This window comes from Heterodontus francisci, chromosome 19 (assembly GCF_036365525.1).
Source record: "Heterodontus francisci isolate sHetFra1 chromosome 19, sHetFra1.hap1, whole genome shotgun sequence".
Classification (NCBI taxonomy): Eukaryota; Metazoa; Chordata; class Chondrichthyes; order Heterodontiformes; family Heterodontidae; genus Heterodontus; species Heterodontus francisci.
Window position 1 is genome coordinate 79,753,728 of NC_090389.1, and position 24,044 is coordinate 79,777,771.

The window sequence follows — 24,044 nt, forward strand, 5'->3', positions numbered from 1 at the left end:
ACAGCAGCTTTCCAAAAGGTGCTTGCATTTTCATATCAATTTGAGCATTTGGGGTAGAAACAGTGGTTGATACATTTTGTTGAAATACCAGACTTAACAGGAGGAACTTGAGACTAATCCTAACAAAATGAAAATATATTTCAACATCTTTCTTTCCAAGTCTGCATTCCCTTTTCTATCACACCAGTACATAACTTGTAAAGATTCATGGCATCATCATTTTCTTTACCAACCGCACTGAGTCTGTCAGAATGCAAAAGCCTCTATTTGGAATGGATTTACATAACATAGAACATAGAACATACAGCACAGAACAGGCCCTTCGGCCCACAATGTTGTGCCGATCCTTTGTCCTCTGTCAAGGACAATTTAATCTATACCCCATCATTCTCCTTTATCCATATACCTATCCAAAAGCCTTTTGAAAGTCCCTAAAGTTTCTGACTCAACAACTTCCCCGGGCAAGGCATTCCATGCCTCGACCACTCTCTGGGTAAAGAACCTTCCCCTGACATCCCCCTTATATCTCCCACCCTTCACCTTAAATTTATGACCCCTTGTAACGCTTTGCTCCACCCGGGGAAAAAGTTTCTGACTGTCTACCCTATCTATTCCCCTGATCATCTTATAAACCTCTATCATGTCACCCCTCATCCTTCTCCTTTCTAATGAGAAGAGGCCTAGAATGTTCAGCCTTTCCTCGTAAGACTTATTCTCCATTCCAGGCAACATCCTGGTAAATCTCCTCTGCACCCTCTCCAAGGCTTCCACATCCTTCCTAAAATGAGGCGACCAGAACTGCACACAGTACTCCAAATGAGGCCTTACCAAGGTCCTGTACAGCTGCATCATCACCTCACGGCTCTTAAATTCAATCCCTCTGCTAATGAACGCTAACACCCCATATGCCTTCTTCACAGCCCTATCCACCTATTAAGGACCGCCCCACCCTGCCCCAAGAGCTACTGACGCAGAGGGCTGGCACTCAGCAGCGCCACTGCTAGTGGTGGCTACTGCTGGGGCAGCACCTGGAGGATGAGGGCGCATCGCTAGCTGTGTACGCTCACATTCATGTAAGTGGGGTCTGGAGGCGCCAGGGAGGAATTGTGGGGTGTTGGGGTTGCTGAAGGCAGGTGACACCATTGCCAATGGGGCAGTCCCTCCGCAAGCCAAAGGGTGCCCAAAAAGGAAGCCAGTCCCCCTCCCCACCGGAGCCCACCAGGGTTAACCTGGTGGTCTCTCCATGTGGCAGGAGTCCCTCCAGCCACTGGTAAAATACCAGGAGTGGGAAGAGGCCCTTAATTGGCCACTTAAGTGGCTCAACTGGGCTCCATGAAGGTGAGCTGTCTGCCAGCATTTCTGCCGCTGGCAAAACGGCATGGAGACAGGAAGACGTTGGGCACGCCACCTTCCCATGCCATTTTCCCAGCTTTTCCACCTCCCAGCCCGTCCCCAAAGGGCTGGTAAAATACAGCCCATGTTTCATGGATGTTGGCAATTCTCTCATTTCTAACTTGCCATTCCTTCTGCAGATACCCAAGCAGTGAGTATTAACAGTCCATTCAACTGTAAGCAACATCACCTCAGAGCTTAATTGTTTGATGTCTACAGAGATATACTTTCAAGAAGGTATCATTGAATAGAAGTAGGAACAGGACCCTAGTCTGTCTTCTAAATCTAGGAGCACAAGGCCCCAAACACCTTCCTGTTATTGAAACAACATGAAGCAAAACTATCACAAATAGGGAAAAGCCCCAAATGTTCAGATTTTGATTTTAGCTCCAGGTCAGATTAACTTGGTGTTATGAAAACTTACTGACAGAATACACAAGTGTGCACATAATGCAGGAAACTAACTTCTAAAATGTGTACACAAATTCTAATGTTAAATGCAATATTCCAGTCATGATTGGAACGGTTTACCCTTTCTGCAGCAACTCCTGAGATTTGAGAGAGGGCTGTACACAGATCAGAAACTGCACCCATCTTCGGAACAATTATTCTATACTGTAAAATAAACAGGCCATCATTAACAGCTCACAGAAGAATCTGCTGGAAAATAAAATCTCTAAGTATTTAGTTAGAGCGGGAAAAGGCATTATTTTCTCAGCAACATACCGTTGGCTATGTACCTGTGCAAGCAACCAGTAAACACAGAAGAGGGCTGCTAAAGACTTACCTGGTATTCTATTGTACTTGAGTAAGCCAGTTGCCCTATTATCAGTATGCATAGTTTAAACAGCATTATATCCCCCCACCATAAGAATTGCTAAAATTAATAATTCTGTTACCGACTTTAAACAAAGCACCAAAAGTGATGACAAGACTGAGCCACTTGAAATATATACAGGTACCTGGAATCAGAAATCTACACCACAAGGGAGTATTTGACCCATCGTATTTGTGCTGATTCTGTTAGAGTAATCTGAAATTAATTCCACTGCCCTGTACTCTTCCCATATGTCTATATCTTGCCCTACTTCAAATATTTATCTAATTTTCCTTTGAAAGATGCAAAGGTCTGCCTCAACAATTCACAGTGGCAAAGCATTTCATACTCAAATAACTCTAAAAAGATTTCTTCTAAACTGTTGTTTTCAGTAAGAAACTTAAATTGATTACTCCTGGTCACTGAATCTTTGATTAGAGGAAGTCGCCTTTCATTATCAAACGCGTCATAATTTTAAAAACCTACATCAAATCTCCTCTTGGCCTTTTTGCTTCAGTAGAAATAATCCCAGTATTTTAAATATCTCCTCATAACTATAGGTTCCTATCTTTACTGTGCTGATCACCACACAAGAGTTTATGGCAGAGAACCTGATCTTACCTGGGTTGGCCTAGACGTATCTGCCCGCACAAGAAAGATTTCCATTGTGCGGTCCTTCTTCATTGGTAATGGAAGAGTTAAGTAACAGAAAGGATCAAATGTCACAGAAACTTTTGAACATTCAGGACAAACTAGGGTGGATTTAAAAAGCCCATGGAAGATGTCCACAATGATGGAGTTGTTTCTTAACCTGTGGTTTTCCCATGCTTCTTTAGCTACTACCTACAACGAGAAAGGGGATAAGAATATTTGATTGTGCTGCACAGTTATGAAGAACCTGCATTATTTTCGGCCTCATTACATACACATGATGTCCCAAAGAACTTCACAACCAACAGATTACTTTTGAAGTGTAGTTATCGATTGTTACATAAGCATATCAAGAAGCCCATTTACATGCAAGACCCCACAAACAGATGAAAGAAAATCCACTTCCAGTGGCAGTGTTTGAGGAAAATGTGCTGGCCAGGGCACAAGGGGAACCTCAAGCTGCCCTTTGAATAGTATCATGTAATATTTTACATCCACCTGAGCAGCCATAAGTTTGTCAGTGCAGGGGGAATGGGGTCAAATATATGTAATGAGTGTAGGGGATGGTGGGAAGGGTTGAACCTTAAACTTTGTGCATTTTGGAGGGTGGGGGAGGTCAGATGTAAAAGGCAAGTTTTTTTTTGGGGGGGGGGGGAAAAAGAGGGCAAATAGCTTTGTAATTGTTATGGGGGGAGGGATGGGAAAGGGGCATTGTAAATTTATTTAATTTCGGGGGATAGGACTTTAAATATTTAAATTGGGTGGCAGGGCTGGCTGCGCTTTAAAAATGGCACCAGCACCTGTGTACAGACAGCTGACGCCATTGCTGGGGATGGACAGCCCGACCCCACCATGAGATTTTGCGGGGGGGAGGGGGCCGCCCCGGCTATTTAAACGAGCTGCTGTGCTTGAGATTGTGGCAGCTCTTTGGCTTCTGGCCTGCATTTGAGCTCGCCGCTAAGATTGGTGGTGGACTCTTAAAATGTACGCAAGAATGAACTGGTTTGTAAATTGTCACCCAAGGTGTGAGAGGAGATGTCAAATGTAAAATTGTTGAATGTGTCAAATTCTTGACAAACAAGTGAGTCAAAGGTTATCGGGGTAGGCAGGAAAGTGGAATGGAGTCCACAAACAGATCAGCCATTATCTTATAGAATGGCGGAGCAGAATAGCCTACTTCTGCTCCTAGTTTGCATGTTCGTAACTAAACTGTTGATAAATGCATGCGAAGAAAGAGCTGGAGAACAGATGGTAAGAACTAATGAAATGGATGTCACTGAATGTCAAGCGATGTGACGAGAGTTGCACTTTCCTTAAAATGTTGAATGAGATTTGCAAGAATTAAATATTTAAAAAAAAGAGGGATTTTGATAGTCAAGCACAAGAATAGGAGACAAGAAGAAAACACCTTAGCTTGTGTGGGTAGATGCAATGCTGGCTGGAGCCTAACACTCTCTTGCTAAAGAAACTGAACAAGATGAAGTATGCTATCCTGTCCAGTAACCTCCAAAGTGATATATGATCTGTTTAGAACTGTACATTACTGCCTAGACACTGCAGTGTTAATTTCTGCTGTGTGCCAATAAAAGGTTTGCTGTAACCAATGGTATCAAACTTGAATCCTTTGAAAATCTGACACCAGGAAATACTGAAGGGCAAATGACATTCACTGTCCAGTTACCCCATCCCCCTCAGCCATGATTATGAAATGAACAGTATTTACCCAATAAAAATAATTTAATGGAAGTGAAACGTTTTTGGAATATCCTGAGAATGTGAAAGGCACCAGAAATAAGCTACAAAATATATTTTACTCAAAATGTTCAAGATGCAATAACAAGACTTGCATTATCTAAAGTCTCTAGTCAGTCAGACCTACCTCATCTTCCCTACCATTGGCATCTTTAAGTTCTAAGTAGGGCTTTTTCTTCACACGATTTAAATCTTCATGTAAACCATCTAAAAGAAATGCAAGCAGCTCTTGAGAATCCTGTTGCTGGTATCCTGAAAACTGGGGAGCAAAACACCCAACCTGTGTCTGGAGAAAGAAAAAGTTTCATACTTAACTGGATGACTATTTAGTTTTAAATTTGCATTTTATTTAAATAGTAATGCTTATAATCCAGAATTCTGAAAATAATTTCAATTATTCCAGTAATAACCTATTAAAATTACTTCACACATTTTACCGGAAGCACTTTCGTTCCGGACAGCTCAAAAACTTAAATATCCACAGGGAACGAGGGCAAAATGTGTATTAATTACTATCGAAATCATACAATTCAACTCTGAAGATGAAAAACAGATATTGAGAGGAGCAAGAGTATAAATTATAGCATTTATCTCCTCCATCCCATTTCATGTTCCAAAATTTCAGTTGCAGTCCAGTATCACAGCAGCATCTTAAAGCCCATTATCTCTTTCCTTATGCTCTTTTGAAAGCTTTCTTGTGTCAGATGGATGGTTAATTTGGAGCCTCTTGTGGCAGAAACCAGATAAAGCAGCACCACTCTGATCAGGACAGATATTTCTTCAGGAAACACAAAACTTGGTTTGTTCAATATTTTTAACGGTCAATTAACAGTTGCTAAAATGTTTTGAGGAAGAGATAAATAAATTTTGTTTCAGCTCTATCTTACCTGATGTTTACTCCAGTAACACAGGGGAATGCTCAAAGACAGTTAAACAAAAATAAACTATGCATTTTTAAAGCAAGCAGATTCTGAGGTTTCACTACTGGATCTAAATTTTAGTAGGTCATTGAAGATTAAATCTGTTTTCACCAGTGCTTTGAGGTTTTGAACACTTTTTGCAATTTTACACTATTGTTTTTCTTCAATAAAGGCGAGTAATGCCTCAATGTCTGTCTTTCTCTTCTCAGGTCTTAACTCTAGTTCCTTGCATCAAAACTTTCTTTCTTGGCTAAAACATACAGATTACATGCAATCTGTTGGTCCTATTAATCCTGCTCTTTCTTTGACCTTCAAGATGAAGGTGAGCTTTAAAAGGAAGACTGCTGACTGGAAAACATTATTTCCAAGAAGCCCAAATGCAGACAGCAATTTAGTCAAGACCTCAAATGGAGCTTTCTTGTAAGGTAGTTAACATTATAAAGCTGCTCTTATAAACCAACTTCACATTAAAAAAGGTTTAATTATGACATTCGGTAATGTGTTTCCTTACTTCAATTTTCTAATAGTTACATTATAGATCAGATTGATTTGCTCATTTAATTTTCTGAAATAACTGGCTTCTCTCATTGTTAAGTCTTTTATTAACAAGCCCACTGACAAATTGTATCTCAGTAGGGAGAATCATACTCCATTGGTATGTGATTGAACCACAGGGTTAGATTCTGTGTTCAATAACAAAGCATTATTTAATTTGCTGTAGCCTCAAAGTTCCAAAGTCCGCCCCCTTGCCATGGAACCTGGGCAATGAGTAGGAAAGGGTCCATCAAAATAGGGTCAAGTACGGTGGAACTCTTCATGCCATGGGCTGCTTCGGTTACCGTGAAAGCCTGTTAGGAACCCTAGAAATATGTGGCAGATGGGGCTCTGGCAAAAAAGTAGAACAGGTGGAAAAGATGCGCCATCAGAAATATCTTAACGGCTGACCTGGCGGACGAAGGCTGCAGCAGAACAAAACCCCATAATAGTCTTCATTGCCTTGCCATTGGACCAAGGTGTTGTTCTGTCAAGATACGTGTGGAAACTGGTGTGCAACCATTTCTTCATGTGAAAAGATGTCACGCACAGGCATCAGGTACAGGCAGCGAGGGGACGCAATGAGAGGAAACATCTGCCTGAGTGAGACATTGCGAGAACGAAGTTGGAAATTTGGTGCATGTGGGAATTCGATGCAGAAGGGGAAAGAGGGGCTCCTTTTCCTATCTTCTTAGCCTCCAGCAGTTAGTGAGTCTTCTACCTTTGACTCCAAGGTAGGCGAGTGCAACTTTTCATTACTTCAGCAGTGTATATTATTAATTAACTGATTATTTAAAAAATAAGGCTGTACAGAGATGGCAGGGCCGGTGGTGGGCTGCAATTGCAGCATGTGGGAATCTGTGGAATGCACTGCAAGCCCGGATAACCACAGCTGTAGTAAGTGTCTGCAGCTTGCACGACTTCAGCTCAATTTCTGAGTTGGAGACTGAGTTGCAGACACTGTGGAGCATCAGGGAGGGGGAAGAGGTAGCTGGACACTTCGTTCCAGGAGGCAATCACACTCCTCAAAGTAGGGAGAACATTAGAGATGGCCAATGGTCAGGGACAGGAGGGTGTGACTGCAAGTGAGGCAGGTAGGGGGAAATCAGCATGTGGTGATGGAGGAGCCTCAGCTCCTGACCTTGTCCAACAAGTGCGAGGTCCTTGCGACCTGTGTGGATGAACAGAAGGGCTGCAAGGTGGATGAGCGGACTGACCACAGCACCATAGAGAAAGATGCCATTCCAGTGGGGTGGTGGGGGGGTGCAGAGTGAAGAGGAATGTGGTAGTGATAGGAGACAGTATAGTCGGGGGATAGATACTGTACTCTGCAGCCACCACCGGGAGCTCCAACGGCTGTGTTGCCTGCCCAGTGCCAGGGTTACGGACATCTCCTCGTGGCTGGAGAGGAATCTGGAGTGGGGGGGGAGGGTACATTTGTCATGGTCCATGTGGGAACTAATAACACAGGTAAAGCCAGAAATTATGTTCTGTTTAGAGAATTTGAGGAGTTAGGGTCCAAACTTAAACACAGAAACTCAAAGGTAATCATCTCCGGATTGTTACCTGAGTCACGCGCAAATTGGCAGAGAGTCAAGCAGATGAGAGAACTAAACGCGTGGCTTAAAGAGTGGTGTAGGAAGAAGGGGTTTTGATTCTTGGGGCACTGGCATCAGTCAACAGAAGGGTGAGCAATTCCATTGGCATGGGCTTCACTTCAAATCAGGCTGAACTAGTGTCCTGGCCAATCGCATAACTAAGGCTTTAAACTAACAGAGCAGGGGGAGGATTTGGGTAAAGGGAAATTTAGAAATCCAAAGAGAGAAGTCCGGGCATTGAAGCAGGATAGTGATGTGGGTAAATGCCAACAGAATAGGACAGGAAGGGACAGAGTTCAACAAAAATTGTACATCAGCAAATAAGGTAATTGCAGGGAATAGAGGTAAAAAAAATGAAATTAAAATTCCTTTATCTGAATGCACAAAGCATCTGCAATAAGATAGATGAACTCGTGGCATGAATAAAGGTGAATGATCTAGATCTAATTGAGACATGGTTACAAGGAGATCAAGGTTGGGAAATGAATATTCCAGGGTACAAATATTTCAGACACACAGACAGAATGGCAAAGGAGGAGGGGTAACCCTGATAAGTAAAGGATGACTTTAGGACATTAATAAGAAGGGATCTGGCCTCAGAAGATCATGAAGTAGAATCAGTTTGGTGGAAATTAGGAATAGGAGTCAGAAAACACTGGTGGGAGTAGTTTACAGGCCTCCTAACAGTAGTTATATTATTGGACAGAACATTAAATGGGAAATTATTCGAACTTGTAACAAAGCTAATGTATTAATTGTGGGGGACTTTAATCTGTATATAGACTGGGACAATCAAACTGGCAACAGTAGTATAGAAGATGAATTTGTAGAATGTTTTGGTGACAGTTCCTTGGAGCAATATGTTGTCGAACCGACTCGGGATAAAGCTATCTTATATCTCATATCATGTAATGAAACAAGGTTAATTAGCAATGTCGTAGTAAAAGATCCAGACTGGCCAACAGAGTGTGGGAAAATGGCGCACTGACACGGAACACAAAAGTCCAAGCTTATCAAGCCTGTGTCCTTAGTACCTTGCTCTATGGCAGCCAGGCCTGGACAACGTATGTCAGCCAACAGCGACGTCTCAATTCATTCCATCTTCGCTGCCTCCGGAGAATACTTGGCATCAGGTGGCAGGACCGTATCTCCAACACAGAAGTCCTCGAGGCGGCCAACATCCCCAGCTTATACACACTACTGAGTCAGCGGCGCTTGAGATGGCTTGGCCATGTGAGCCGCATGGAAGATGGCAGGATCCCCAAAGACACATTGTACAGCGAGCTCGCCACTGGTATCAGACCCACCGGCCGTCCATGTCTCCGCTTTAAAGACGTCTGCAAACGCGACATGAAGTCCTGTGACATTGATCACAAGTCGTGGGAGTCAGTTGCCAGCGTTTGCCAGAGCTGGCGGGCAGCCATAAAGGAGGGGCTAAAGTGTGGCGAGTCGAAGAGACTTAGCAGTTGGCAGGAAAAAAGATAGAGGCGCAAGGAGAGAGCCAACTGTGTCACAGCCCCGACAAACAAATTTTTTTGCAGAACCTGTGGAAGAGTCTGCCACTCTAGAATTGGCCTTTGTAGCCATTCCAGGTGCTGCTCCACACACCATTGACCACCTCCAGGCACTTACCCACTGTCTCTCGAGACAAGGAGGCCAAAGATATAGTAAAAGATCCACTAGGGAATAGTGATCATAATACCATTGAATTTCATGTCTCATTTGAAAGTGGCACATATCAATAAAAATCTTAAACTTGAAGCCAATTAGAGGCATAGAGTTACATAGCACAGAAACAGGCCCTTCGGCCCATCGTGTCTGTGCCCGCCATGAAGCACCTATCTATTCTAATCCAATTTTCCAGAACTTGGCCTGAAGCCTTGTATGCAAAGGCGTTTCAAGTGCTCATCTAAATACTTCTTAAATGTTGTGAGGGTTCCTGCCTCAACCACCCCTTAAGGCAGTGCGTTCCAGATTCCAACCACCCTTTGGGTGAAAAATGTTTTCCTCAAATATCCTCTAAACCTTCTGCCCCTTACCTTACATCTATGTCCCCTGGTTATTGACTCCTCCGCTGAGGGAAAAAGTTTCTATCCCATCAATGCCCCTCATAATTTTGTATACCTCAATCAGGTCCCCCCCTCAGCCTTCTCTGCTCTAAGGATAACAACCCTAACCTATCCAGTTTCTCTTCATAGCTGAAATGCTCCAGCCCAGGCAACACCTGGTGAATCTCCTCTGCACCCTCTCCAGTCCAATCATTATCCTTCCTATAGTGTGATGACCAGAACTATACACAGTGCTCCAGCTGTGGCCTAACTAATGGTTTATACAGCTCCATCATAACCTCCCTGCTCTTATATTCTATGCCTCGGCTAATAAAGGCAAGTATCCCATATGCCTTCCTAACCACCTTATCTACCTGCGCTGCTGCCTTCAGTGATCTAAATGTTGTGAGGGATCCTGCCTCTACCACTTCCTTCAGGCAGTGTGTTCCAGATTCCAACCACCCTTTGGGTGAAACTTTTTTCCTCAAATCCCCTCTAAACCACCTGCCCCTTACCTTAACTCTATGCCCCTTGGTTATTGACCCATTACGAAGGTATGAGGGGAGAATTGGCTAAGGTTAACTGGGTAAATAGACTGGAAGGTATGGCGGTAAATGAACAGTGGGAAATATTTAAAGAAACAATTCAAAGGGTTCAACAAAAGTACATTCCATTCAAAAACAAAAACTCGTCAAGAAAGAAAGTAGACCACAAGAAGAGGCTTACAATGTTGCAAAAAACAGTACCAAGTCTGAGGATTGGGAGTGTTTTAGAAACCAAAGGGCCACCAAAAGGTTGATAAAGAGGGAGAAAATAGAGTAAACCAGCCAGCAATATAAAAAGATTGTAAGAGCTCTTATAAGTACATAAAAAAAAGAACAGAGTAGCTTAAGTAGATGTTAGTCCCTTAGAGGCAGAGACAGGAGAAATCATGGGGAATGAGGAAATGGCAGAGGCACATACATAGAAGACATATGTTCCTTACTAGAAATAGGCAGTAACCTAGGGGTTAAAAAAAGTGAGGAGATTAAGGAAATTGTTATCAGCTGAGTAAAAGTAAGAGAAATTTTAGGGACTAAAACCTGACAAGTCCCTGGGATCAGACAGCCTACACCCTTGGATTCTAAAAGAGGTAGCTGCAGAGATAGTGGATGCGCTAGCTATGATTTTCCAGAATTCATTAGATTCAGGAATGGTCCCGTCAGATTGGAAGTTGCAAAATGTTACACCGCTTTTCAAGAAAGGAGGTAGAGAGAAAACAGGGAACTACAGGCTAGTTAGTCTATCAGTCGTTGGGAAGATGCTGGAAACTATTATTAAAGAATTCTTAACAATGCACTTGGAAAAGCAAAATGTGATTAGAACCAGTCAGCATGGTTTTACTAAAGGGAAATCCAGTTTGACAAATTTATTAGACTTTTTTTCAAGATGTAATTAGTAGGATAGATAAAGGGGAACCAGTAGATGTAGTATACCTGGATTTCCAAAAGGCATTCGATAAGGTGTCACATAAAAGAATGGGCAAGATAAGGGCTCATGGATAGAGGCCTGGTAAACAGACAGGAAGCAGACAGTGGGCATAAATGGGGCATTTTCAAGTTGGATAGTGGGGTGCTGCAAGGATCATTGTCGGGGCCTCAGCTATTTACACTCTATATTAATGAGCTGGATGAAGAGACACAGTAATGTATCTAAGTTTGTTGATGATACAAAGCTCAGTGGAAAGGTAAGCTGCAGGGAGGACAGAGAGGCTGCAAAGAGACAGACAAGTTAAGAGAGTGGGCAACAAGATGGCAAATGGAGCATAATGTAGGGAAGTGTGAAGTTCTTCACTTTGGTTGTGAAAATAGGAAAGCAGAATTTTTTTCTTTTAAAGGTGTGAAACTGGTTAAATGTTGATGTTCAGAAAGATACGCGGGGGAGATTGGTGGGCGAGGGGTACTCGTACAAGGAACGCACAAAGTTAACATGCAGGTGCAGCAGCCTCTTAGAAAGGCAAATGGCTTGTTGGCCTTTATTGCAAGGGGATTGGAGTACAGGAATAAAGACTTACTAAAATTGTACAGGGCTTTGGTGAGACCGCAACTGGAATACTGTGTGCAGTTTTGGTCTCCACATTTAAGAAAGGATATACTTGCACTGGAGGCAGCGCAGCGAAGATTTACAAAATTGGTCCCTGGGATGAGGGGGTTGTCCAATGATGAAGGCAGAGTAAATTGGGCCTATATTCTCTGGAGTTTAGAAGATTGTTTCCACTGGTCGGGGAATCTAGAACACGGGAGCATAGTCTCAGGATAAGGGGCTGATCATTCAGGACTGAGATGAGGAGAAATTACTACACTCAAAGGGTTGTGAATCTTTGGAATTCTCTATCCCAGAGGGTTTTGGATGCTCCATCATTGAAGATTTTTGATCTCGCAGAGAATCAAGGGATATGGGGAGCAGGCGGGAAAGTGGAATTGAAGCCCAAGATCAGCCACGACCGTATTGAATGGCAGAGCAGGCTCAATGGGCCATATGGTCTACTTCTGCTCCTACTTCTTGTGTTCCTTTCCGAGCACATCTTCCAAGCCCTTCAGTGACGAGCAAATGGCGACGGGAGCAGGATTGTGTTGTCTGGAAACTTCTAGTTATGATCTAACATGGAGGCGGCAGTTACAAGATGCTCGTCTAGCACTTGGATGAGGCAGGGATGCCTTTTGGCAGCTGTAACTGCAACTGATCAGCTCTCTTTAGGATTCACTCTGCTCATTCTTTATTGGGGAGGGGGTGAGAAAAGGTGCCCTAAACATAATACAATAAAAGCAAAATTCTGCAGATGTTGGAAATCTGAAATGAAAACAAGAAATGCTTGAAATACTCAGCAAGTCTGGCAGCAGCTGTGGAGGGCATTTCTGGAAGATAGGTGCCCTAAACATAATCTGCCTCACCTCTCCCAACTGGATAGCCACGTCCAAAGGGATCACTTTCTGCGATAGAGACACACAAAAGACACAAGTAGTAAAATTTGGGACCTGGAACATCAGGACCCTAACGGACACACCTGTGAGTGAACACCCGGAGTATTACACTGCGTTCCTGCGATATAACATCAACATCGCTGCTCGAAATGAGACCCAGTGAACTGAAGAGAGGCAGCTCAAGGAACACTGAGGTGGCTATACTTTCTTCTGGAAGGGAAAAATCAGAGGAACGATGCAGAATTCACCAAGTTGGATTTGCCATCAAAAATGAACTTGTCAGCAATGAATGTCTCATGACTCTTAGTCTCAAAGTGGCAAGGAGCCAATATGCCACTGTGATCAGTGCATATGCCCCAACTCTAGATGCCAACGACAGTACCAAGGAAGATTTCTATGCCAAATTTGACCAAGCTCTCTGTGCGGTTCCAAAGGAGGCCAGGCTTATTCTTCTCAGAGACTTCAATGCCAGAGTTGGATGAGATTCCAATCTCTGGAATGGGACCATTGGCAGGGAAGGAATTGGAAATGTCAACTCCAACGGCATTCTTTTCCTTACAAAATGTGCAGAACGTGGGCTTACCATCACCAATACCTTGTTCCGCCAGAAGAACAAGTACAAAACATCATGGCAACACCCAAGGTCCAAACTCTGGCACCTGATCGATTACATCATCATCTGTGCCCGAAATCGCAAAGACGTCCGCACCACCAGAGCAATGACAGGAGCTGGTAGCTGCTGGAATCATCACCAACTTATTAGTTCAATCATGTCCATCAAACTGGCTCCCAAACGACGGATGCAACAGAAGAGATGTCCACGAAAGATCAATGTCGATGCTCTGAAGGATCCAATTAAAAGAGACTGATTCCAACAATGAATAAGGGAAAAGCTTTCAAACTTCAATCAAGAAGAGTGTCTTCAGCGCTTGGGATGTCCTCAAGTCCAATATCATCAATGCCTACAAAGATACACTTAGATTTTGTGTCAGGAAACATCAGGACTGGTTTGAAGAAAATGATCAGGATATCAACAAACTGATTGATCGCAAGCGCAAGACTTTCTGTGCCGGGCAGAATGACTCAAACTCAAAGCAACAGAAACTGGCTTACCAACAAGAAAAGGCAGAGGTACAAAGGAGCACTCGCAACATGAACAGGTGGTGAACAGACAAGGAAAAGGAAATTCAACATCTCGCTGACACGAATGATATCTGTGGTTTCTTCACTGCCACAAAGACCATTTATGGCCCAAGTACTCAAGGACTAGCTCCTTTGAGGCGTAAGGATGGGGGAAATCTGACCAAGGAAAGGGAAGTTGTCAATGCCCTTTGGAGGGAGCATTTTGAAGACCATTTCAATCAAGAACCCACTGTTGACTAGAGTGTTTTCAACTCCATCCCACAACATCCAGTTAGAGACAAGCTTGGAACTCTGCCAACACCAATGGAGGTGATGCAAGCGATCACACAAATGAACAACAAAGCTGCAGGAAGAGATGGAATCTCCGCTGAAATCTTTAAGCACGGAGGAGAGGAACTAACATTACAGCTCCAAGCCCTAATCCTGTAGACCTGGAATGAAGGGGAAGTTCTGAATGATCAGTGAGAGGGAGGAACTGAAGGAAATCAGTAGTAGAAATGGTGTTGGGGAAATTGATGGGATTGAAGGCTGATGAATCCCCAGAGCCTCATTATCTACATCCCAAAGTACTTAAGGAAGTGGCCCTAGAAACAGTGGTGGTCACCTTTCAAGATTCTATAGACTCTGGAACAGTTCCTACAGATGGAGGGTAGCTAACGTAACCCCACTATTTAAAAAGGGAGGTAGAGAGAAAACAGGGAATTATAGACCAGTCAGCTGATGTCAGTAGTGGGGAGAATTCTAGAGTCCATTATCAAAGATTTTATAGCAGAGCACTTGGAGAACAGTGGTAGAATCGGACAGTCAGCATGGATTTACAAAAGGGAAATCATGCTTGACAAATCTACTAGAATTCTTCGAGAATGTATCTAGTAAAGTTGATGAGGGGGAGCCAGTGGATGTGGTTTATTTGGACTTTCAGAAGGTTTTCGACAAAGTCCCACATAAGAGGTTAGCGTGTAAAATTAAAGCACATGGGATTAGGGGTAGTATATTGGATAGAAAATTGGTTGGCAGACAGGAAACAAAGAGTAGGAATAAACAGGTCTTTTTCTGAATGGCAGGCAGTGACTAGTGGGGTACCGCAGGGATCGGTGCTAGGACCCCAGCTATTCACAATATATATTAATGATTTAGATGAGGGAACTAAATGTAATATCTCCAAATTTGCAGATGACACAAAACTGGGTGGAAGGATGCAGGAGGGGCTTCAGGGTAATTTGGACAAGTTGAGTGGGCAAATACATGGCAGATGCAGTATAATGTGGATAAATGCGAGGTTATTCACTTTAGTAGCAAAAACAGGAAGGCAGATTATCTGAACGGCTATAAACTGAGAGGGGAATATGCAATGAGACCTGGGTGCTCTCGTACACCAGTCGCTGAAGGTAAGCATGCAGGTGCAAAAGGTGGTAAAAAGGGCAAATGGTATGTTGGCCTTCATAGCAAGAGGATTTGAGTACAGGAGCAGGGATGGTTTGCTGCAATTATACAGGGCCTTGGTGAGGCCACACCTGGAATCTTGTGCGCAGTTTTGGTCTCCTTGTCTGAGGAAGGATGTTCTCGCTATAGAGGGAGTGCAGCAAAGGTTTACCAGATTGATTCCTGGGATGGCGGGACTGACGTATGAGGAGAGATTGAGTCGGTTAGGAATATATTTTCTGGAGTTCAGAAGAGTGAGGGGCGCTCTCATAGAAACCTATAAAATTCTAACAGGACTTGACAGGGTAGATACAGGAAGGATGTTCCCGATGGTGGGGGAGTCCAGAACCAGGGGTCATAGTCTAAGGATACGGGATAAACCTTTCAGGACTGAGATGAGGAGAAATTTCTTCACCCAGAGAGTGGTGAACCTGTGGAATTCACTACCACAGAAAGCAGTTGAGGCCAAAACATTGTATGTTTTCAAGAAGGAGTTAGATATAGCTCTTAGGGTGAAAGGGATCAAAGGATATGGGGGGAAAGTGGGAACAGGTTACTGAGTTGGATGATCAGCCATGATCATAATGAATGGCGGAGCAGGCTCGAAGTGCCGAATGGCCTACTCCTACTTTCTATGTTTCTATCTCAAGGACACCATGATTGTCACAATCTTCAATAAAGGAGACAAATCCAATTATGGAAATTACAGAGGCATCTCTCCCTGCTCTGTACTGCAGGAACAATTACAAGAACCCTTCTGAACTGACTCATTACACTTGCTGAAGAGCTACCCCCTGAATCTCAATGTGGGTTTAGGCTATCAGGAAGTACTGCTGACATGATTTTTGTAGCTCACCAACTGCAAGAAAAATGTCGTGAACAACATCAACTTCTCTACACAGCATTTTTTGACAAAGGCCTTTGACTCTGAAAATCGTAAGGCACTTTGGAAGATTCTGTTGAAGTATGGGTGTCCTCCAAAATTTGTCACCATCCTTTGCCTGCTTCATGATGATATGCAAGCAGTGATCCTTAGCAAAGGATCCATTACAGACCTCACTAAGGTTATCTTCCTCGCTGCCATGCTCCGTCTGACTAGAGACAAGCTCCCAATTGGAGTACAGCTTATTTATCGAACGGATGGCAAACTATTTAATCTGACGACTCAAATCAAAAACTAAAACCACCCTGACTTTAGTCACTGAGCTCCATTATGCTGATGATGCTGCAGTAAGTGCTATGTTGGGAACAGATCTTCAGAGAATTGGTAGCACATTTATTGAGGCATATGAGAAGATGGGATTTACACTCAACATTCAGAAGACCAAAGTCCTTCATCAGCAAGTTCCAAATGCACACACCCCAGCCCCACTGATAATCATTACTACAGAACTGTTACAGTGCAGGCGGCCATTCGGCCCATCTTGTCTGCACCAGCTCTCCGAATGAGCATTTCACCCGCCAATCTCTCTTCATAACTGAAGTTTTTCATGCCTGGAACCATTCTCATGAATCTTTTCTGCACCCTCTCCAATGTCTTCATATCCTTCCTAAAGTGCGGTACACATAACTGGACGCAATAGCCCAGCCAAGGCCGAACTAGTATCTTATACAAATCAACATAATCTCCTTGCTCTTGTACTCTATGCCCCTATTAATAAAGCCCAGGATACTGTCTGCTTTATTAACTGCTCTCTCAACCTGTCCTACCACCAATGACTTATGTACATATATCCCTAGGTCCCTCTGCTCCTGCACCCCCTTTAGAATTGTACCCTTTATTTTATATTGTCTCTTCATGTTCTTCCTACCAAAATGCATCACTTAACATTTCTCCACATTGAACTTCATCTGTCACCTGTCACCCATTCTACCAACTTGTCTCTGTTCTTTTGAAGTTCGACACTATCTCCCTCACATTTCATGATGCTTCCAAGTTTCATATCATCTGCAAACTTTGAAACTGTGCCCTGTACAGCAAGGTCTTGGTCATTTATATCAAGAAAAGCAAGGGCCCCCCAACACTGACCTCTGGGAACTCCACTACAAACCCTCCTCCAGCCTGAAAAAGATCCATTAACCAATACTCTTTGTTTCCTGTCACACAGCCAATTCCCTATCCATGTTGCTACTGTCCTGTTTATTCCATGAGCTATAACTTTGTTCAGATGTCTGTGTGTGGCACTAAATCAAAAGCCTTTTGGTAGTCCACGTACGTCACATAATTCTGTTACCCTCATCAACCCTGTTACCTCCTCAAAAAACTCCAGTAAGTTAGTTAAACATGATTTTCCCTCAAGGAACCCGTGCTGGCTTTCTTTAATTAACCCACATTTGTCCATGTGACACTTAATTTTATCCCCAATTATTCTTTCTACAGGTTTCCCCACCACCAAAATTAAACTGACTGGCCTGTAGTTGCTGAGCTTATCATTACATCCTTTTGTGAACAAGGGTGTAACATTCGTAATTCCCCAGTCCTCTGGCACCACCCCCGATTCTAAGGAAGACTGAAAAATGATGGCCAGTGCCACCACAATTTCCATTCTCACTTCCCTCAGCATCCTTGGAAGCATCTCATTTGGTCCTGGTGCCTTATTCACTAAGTACAAACAGCCTATCCAATACCTCAAATTTTAAACCCCTCTGGTGTCTAAATTGTCTTCTCTTCTACCATTGCCTGGGTTGCATCTTCTTCCTTAGTAAACACGGATCCAAAGTATTCATTTAATATAAAATAAAAACAAGAAATGCTGGAACCACTCAGCAGGTCTGGCAGCATCTGTGGAAAGAGAAGCAGTGTTAACGTTTCCAGTCAGTGACCCTTCTTCGGAACTAGCAAATATTAGAAATGTCAAAGGTTATAAGCAAGTGGCAGGGGTGGGGCAAGAGATAACAAAGGAGAAGGTTAGATTGGACAAGGCCACATAGCTGACCAAAAGGTCATGGAGCAAAGACAAACAATATGTTAATGGTGTGTTGAAAGACAAAGCATTAGTACAAATAGGGTGGTAACGGACTGAAGGTTGAACAGCAGCAAGTACAAACATGAAAAAAAAGTGGGTAAGCAAACTGAACAAACTGAGATGAAATGAAATAAACATAAAAAAGTTGTAAAAAATGTTAAAAAAAAACTAAAAATAAAAGTAAAATGGGGGGCCATTCATGCTCTGAAAAGATTGAACTCAATGTTCAGTCCGGCAGGTTGTAGTGTGCCTAATCGGTAAATGAGATGCTGTTCCACGAGCTTGCGTTGATGTTCACTGGAACATTGCAGTAATCCCAAGACAGAGATGTGAGCACGAGAGCAGGGGGGAGTGTTGAAATGTCAAGCAACCGGAAGCTCAGGGTCCTGCTTGCGGACTGAGCGGAGGTGTTCCATTAACCGGTCACCCTGTCTGCGTTTGTTCTCCCCAATGTAGAGACGACCACATTGTGAGCAGCGTATACTGTATACTACATTGAAAGAAGTACAAGTAAATCGCTGCTTCACCCGAAAGGAGTGTTTGGGGCCTGGGATAGTGAGGAGAGAGGAGGTAAATGGGCAGGTATTACACCTCCTGCAATTGCAGGGGAAGGTGCCACGGGATGGGGACGAGGTGGTGGGGGTAATGGAGGAGTGGACCAGGGTGTCGTGGAGGGAACGATCCCTTCGGAATGCTGACGGGAAGGGAATGGAAGATGCGTTTAGTAGTGGCATCCCGCTGGAGGTGGCAGAAATGGCGGAGGATGATCCTTTGGATACGGAGTCTGATGGGGTGGAATGATGGGTTTCCACCCCATCAGCCTCCATATCCAAAGGATCATCCTCTGCCATTTCCGCCACCTCCAGCGTGATGCCACTACTAAACGCATCTTCCCCTGCCAGCATTCCGAAGGGATTGTTCCCTCCGCGACACCCTGGTCCACTCCTCCATTACCCCCACCACCTCGTCCCCATCCCATGGCACTTTCCCCTGCAATCGCAGGAGGTGTAATACCTGCCCATTTACCTCCTCTCTCCTCACTATCCCAGGCCCCAAACACTCCTTTCAGGTGAAGCAGCGATTTACTTGTACTTCTTTCAATGTAGTATACTGTATTCGCTGCTCGCAATGTGGTCTCCTCTACATTGGGGAGACCAAACACAGACTGGGTGACCGGTTTGCGTAACACCTCCGCTCAGTCCGCAAGCAGGACCCTGAGCTTCCCGGTTGCTTGCCATTTCAACACTCCCCCCTGCTCTCGTGCTCACATCTCTGTCCTGGGATTGCTGCGATGTTCCAGTGAACATCAACGCAAGCTCGAGGAACAGCATCTCATTTACCGATTAGGCACACTACAGCCTGCCGGACTGAAAATTGAGTTCAATCATTTCGGAGCATGAATGGCCCCCCATTTTACTTTTATTTTTAGTTATTTTTTCTTTTTTACATTTTTTACAACTTTTTTTTAAAATGTTTATTTCATTTCATCTTAGTTTGTTCAGTTTGCTTACCCACTGTTTTTTTTTCATGTTTGTATTTGCTGCTGTTCACCTTCAGTCCGTTAACACCCTATGTGTACTAATGCATTGTCTTTCAACACACCATTAACATATTGTTTGCCTTTGCTCCATGACCTTTTGGTCAGCTATGTGGCCTTGTCCAATCTACACCTTCTCCTTTGTTATCTCTTGCCCCACCCCTGCCTCACTTGCTTATAACCTTTGACATTTCTAATATTTGCTAGTTCCGAAGAAGGGTCACTGACCCGAAACGTTAACTCTGCTTCTCTTGCCACAGATGCCGCCAGACCTGCTGAGTGGTTCCAGCATTTCTTGTTTTTATTTCAGATTTCCAGCATCCGCAGTATTTTGCTTTTATTCATTTAATACCTCAGCTATGCCCTCTGCCTCCACACACAAATCCCCTTTTTGTCCACATTTGGCCCCACTCTTCCTTTTACCACCCTGATTGGCCCAACTCCTCCTTTTACCATTTATATGTCTATAGAAAACTTTGGGATTCCCTTTTATGTTAACTGCCAGTCTCTTTTCACACTCTTGCTTTGCTTCCCTTATTTTCTTTTCCACTTCCCCTCTGAACCTTCTATATGCAGCCTGGTTCTCAATAGTATTTTCTATTTTGCATCTGTCGTCAGCAAACCTTTTGTTCTTGATCTTAATCTCTATCTCTTTTGTTATCCAGGGAGCTCTGGGTTTGTTTACCCCACCATTCCCCTTCACGAGAACATACCTTGACTGTGCCCGAACTATCTTTTCTTTGAAGATAGCCCATTGTTCAGCTACTGTTTTTCCAGTTAATTTATTTGTCCCAGAACCATTCTTACCCATTAAAGTTGGCTTTCCCCCAGTTCATTAATCTTACTCTGGATTGTTCTTTGTCCTTTTCCATAGTCAGCCTAAACCTTATGATGCAATGATCACTGTCCCCTAAATGTTCTCCTACTGACACTTAATCCACTTGGCCCATCTCATTTCCAAGAACCAGGTCTAGCAGTGCTTCCTTTCTCATTGGACTAGCAACATACAGCTGTGGAAAATTTTTCTGAACAGACGCTAGGAATTCTTGCCCCTCACTGCCCTTTACACATTACTACCCCAGTCTATGTTTGGATAAATGAAGTCCCCCAATAGAACTACCCTTTAATTTTTGCACCTCTAATTTCCTTGCAAATTTGTTCCTCTATACCCTTCCAACTAGCTGGTGGCCTATAGACTATACCGAGCAACGTAACTGCACCTTTTTTATTCCTTAGCTCTAGCCAAATAGATTCTGTCCTCGACCCCTCAGGGACATCCTATTTCTCCAGCACTGCAATGCTCTCCTTAATCAACATGGCCACTCATCCCTCTTTTTTTCCCCTTTCCTATCTTCTGTGAACACCTTGTATCCAGGAATATTTAACATCCAGTCCTGCCCTTCTTTGAGCCAGGTCTCCGTTATGTTATAGCCACATCATCATATTTCCACGTCAATCTGCACCTGTAACTCACCAATCTTATTAGCAACACGCCGTGCATTCACATACATACACATTAACCTTGATTTTGACTACTACTTTCACCCTTACTCTGACCCCACCTTACTATTCCACACTATCCATCTCTCCCAGTATTCTGTGCACCTTGGCATTCCTCTGATATTTCCTCCTTGTTCCCACACCCCTGCAAAATTAGTTTAAACCCTCCCCAATAGCACTAGCAAATTGCCCTGCAAGGAAATTTGTTCCAGCTCTGTTCAAGTGCAACCCGCCTGGCTTGTACAGGTCCCATCTTCTCCGGAACTGGTCCCAGTGTCACAGGAATCTAAAGCTCTCCCTCTTGCACCATCTTTCCAGACACACATTCATCTGCACTATCCTATTTCTATATTCACTTGGACGTGGTACTGTGAGTAATCCAGAGATTACTACTTTTGAGGTTCTGCTTGCTAATTTCTTACCTGGCTCACTAAACTCTTTCTACAGGACCACATCCCTCTTCTTACCTATGTTGTTGATATCAATATGGACCGCAACTGCTGGCTGTTAACCCTCCCCCCTCAGGGTGCTTTGCAGCTGCTCAGTGACATCCTTGACCCAGGCACCAGGGAGGCAACACACCATCCTGGATTCACATCTGTGGCCAGATGTTCCCCTATCAAATCTCTTATCACTATCACTCTTTCAGTCTTCCTTGCACCTCCCTGTACAGCTGAGTCAACGTGGTGCCATAGTCTTGGTTCTGGCTGCATTCCCCAGATGAACCACTTTCCTCAGTATTCAGAAGTGAATACTGGCTGGAGGGTGAGATGCAGTCAGGGGTCTCCTGCACGTCCTGCCCGTTTCTTCTTGACTTCTGGCAGTCACCCATTCCCTCCATTCCTGAAAACTCTTAAGCTGTGGGGTGACATCTATAAATGTGTTATCCATGAAGCTCTCAATCTCACGTATCCACTGCAGTGACGCCAGCTGCTACTCAAGATCCGAAACCCAGAGCTCAAGCTGCTGCAACTGACGACACGCTGCATATATGATTATCCAGGATACGAGAGGTATCCTGGAGTTCTCACACAGGATTAAGATTTATGATGAGTGCCTGGAAAATATGGAATACTTCCAGTATCTTGGAAGTTATCTTTCACAGAAGGCTGACATTGATGAAGAAATCTAGCATTGCCTGAAATCTGTTGTAGCCTTTGGCCACCTGAGGAAGTAAGTGTTTGACGATTGCAACAACAAAACTGAAACCAAGCTCATGATCAACATGCGGTAGTGATCCCTACCTTACAGCATGGGGCTGAAACATGGATAATGTATAAGAAGCACCTCAAAGCACTGGAGTCATATCAACACTGCCTGTGGAAGATCCTACATATCACGTGGGGGGACAGGCACACCAACATCAGTGTCCTCTCACAAGCAGGCACCACAAGCATCGAAGCTATGATTATCCGTCATCAGCTTTGTTGGGTTGCTCATGTAGTTTGGATGTCGGATACCAGGCTCTCAAAGCAGGTCTTCTCCCAGCTCAGGAGTACAGAAGAAGCGCTTCAAGGATGTGCTAAAAGCCAACACGGAGAAATGCAACACTGACATCAACTCCTGGAGACCATCAGCCTGGACCGAACCAGATGGAGGCAGAGTATGTGGGAAGGATCCCTGCATTTTGAGACCCAACGATGACAAAAGAGGAAAAGCAAGAGCAGCGAAAAGAGCAAGCCATGACCCAAACTAATAATACACGACCAGACATCCCACATGACAACAAACGCCGTACGTGCCATAAAGTCTTAGATCCCGAATCGGCCACATCAGCCATCTTTGGACTTATTTATTTATACAGCACTGAAACAGGCCCTTCGGCCCACCGAGTCTGTGCCGACCATCAACCACCCATTTATACTAATCCCATATTCCTACCATATCCCCACCTGTCCCTATATTCCCCTACCACCTACCTATACTCGGGGCAATTTATAATGGCCAATTTACCCATCAACCTGCAAATCTTTTGGTGGTGGGAGGAAACCGGAGCACCCGGCGAAAACCCACGCAGACACAGGGAGTGACTCATGGAAGACAATCATCCCCGTCTGCGAGGGATAGCCAATAATAGCCTCATTAATCAGAAAGTTGCACAAGTGCCACACACAAGTACCAGATGTTATGATTGAGGTGGGAGGAGTGCACTGTCTTTTCTAGTTCCACTTCTCCACAGATCACAACATCTATTTAAATGCTTGCTCGGTTACAGATACAGCCAATCATATACTCTATTTTTTAAAATCCCAGAGCAAAATACACCAACCAGGTTTCTTTAATAAATAACAAAATTATCAGCTTATTATAAAACAAGACTTAACCAGTAATGTAGCAAAGCATTAACACACTGATTAAAATATAAAAGTTCCCTTTTTAAAAAATCCCAATTACTTAAATACACACACACACGCACGAAAAAAATACATAAATTCACTCTGCAGAGGTCTGTTACAAAACAACAACAAACTACTTTGGCCAAATACTTGCTAATTCTTGACAATAAAAAAAAAAATGGAAGAAAGTTGGTCCTCGTCTTGTCTGGCATCCAGGTATGTGGAGATGGGTCACTACGATCATTTCAGAAGCAGTCCATTCTGGAGATGTCAAGAATTATTCTAGTTGGCTTTCTAGGAAAAACGTGGCATCAAGGTTTTTCCACCAGCACACACTACAATCGCATGATTTTTGTCCAGCTCCTCAGGAGCGTTATGGCACCAGGGATTTTATTTTCCCACACTGGAGCTTGGCAAGATCTCTTCAAAAAGGTAGAAAAAGGTGAGCTGGGTGGTCTCTCTTCTCCA

General features: G+C 43.7%; 1 protein-coding gene across 3 annotated transcripts in view; it reads right to left on the bottom strand.

Annotated features, from left to right (window-relative positions):
* usp4 (ubiquitin specific peptidase 4 (proto-oncogene)) overlaps positions 1–24,044 on the bottom strand; it is a 126,432-nt gene that overhangs the window by 43,787 nt on the left and 58,601 nt on the right. For all 3 annotated transcript variants that reach the window (XM_068052080.1, XM_068052079.1, XM_068052078.1), the window contains 3 exons: positions 4,736–4,898; positions 2,831–3,048; positions 1,924–2,007 (listed from right to left, as the gene is read on the bottom strand). In XM_068052080.1, the coding sequence (XP_067908181.1) occupies positions 1,924–2,007; positions 2,831–3,048; positions 4,736–4,898 (465 nt within the window). The remainder of the gene's footprint in view (positions 1–1,923; positions 2,008–2,830; positions 3,049–4,735; positions 4,899–24,044) is intronic.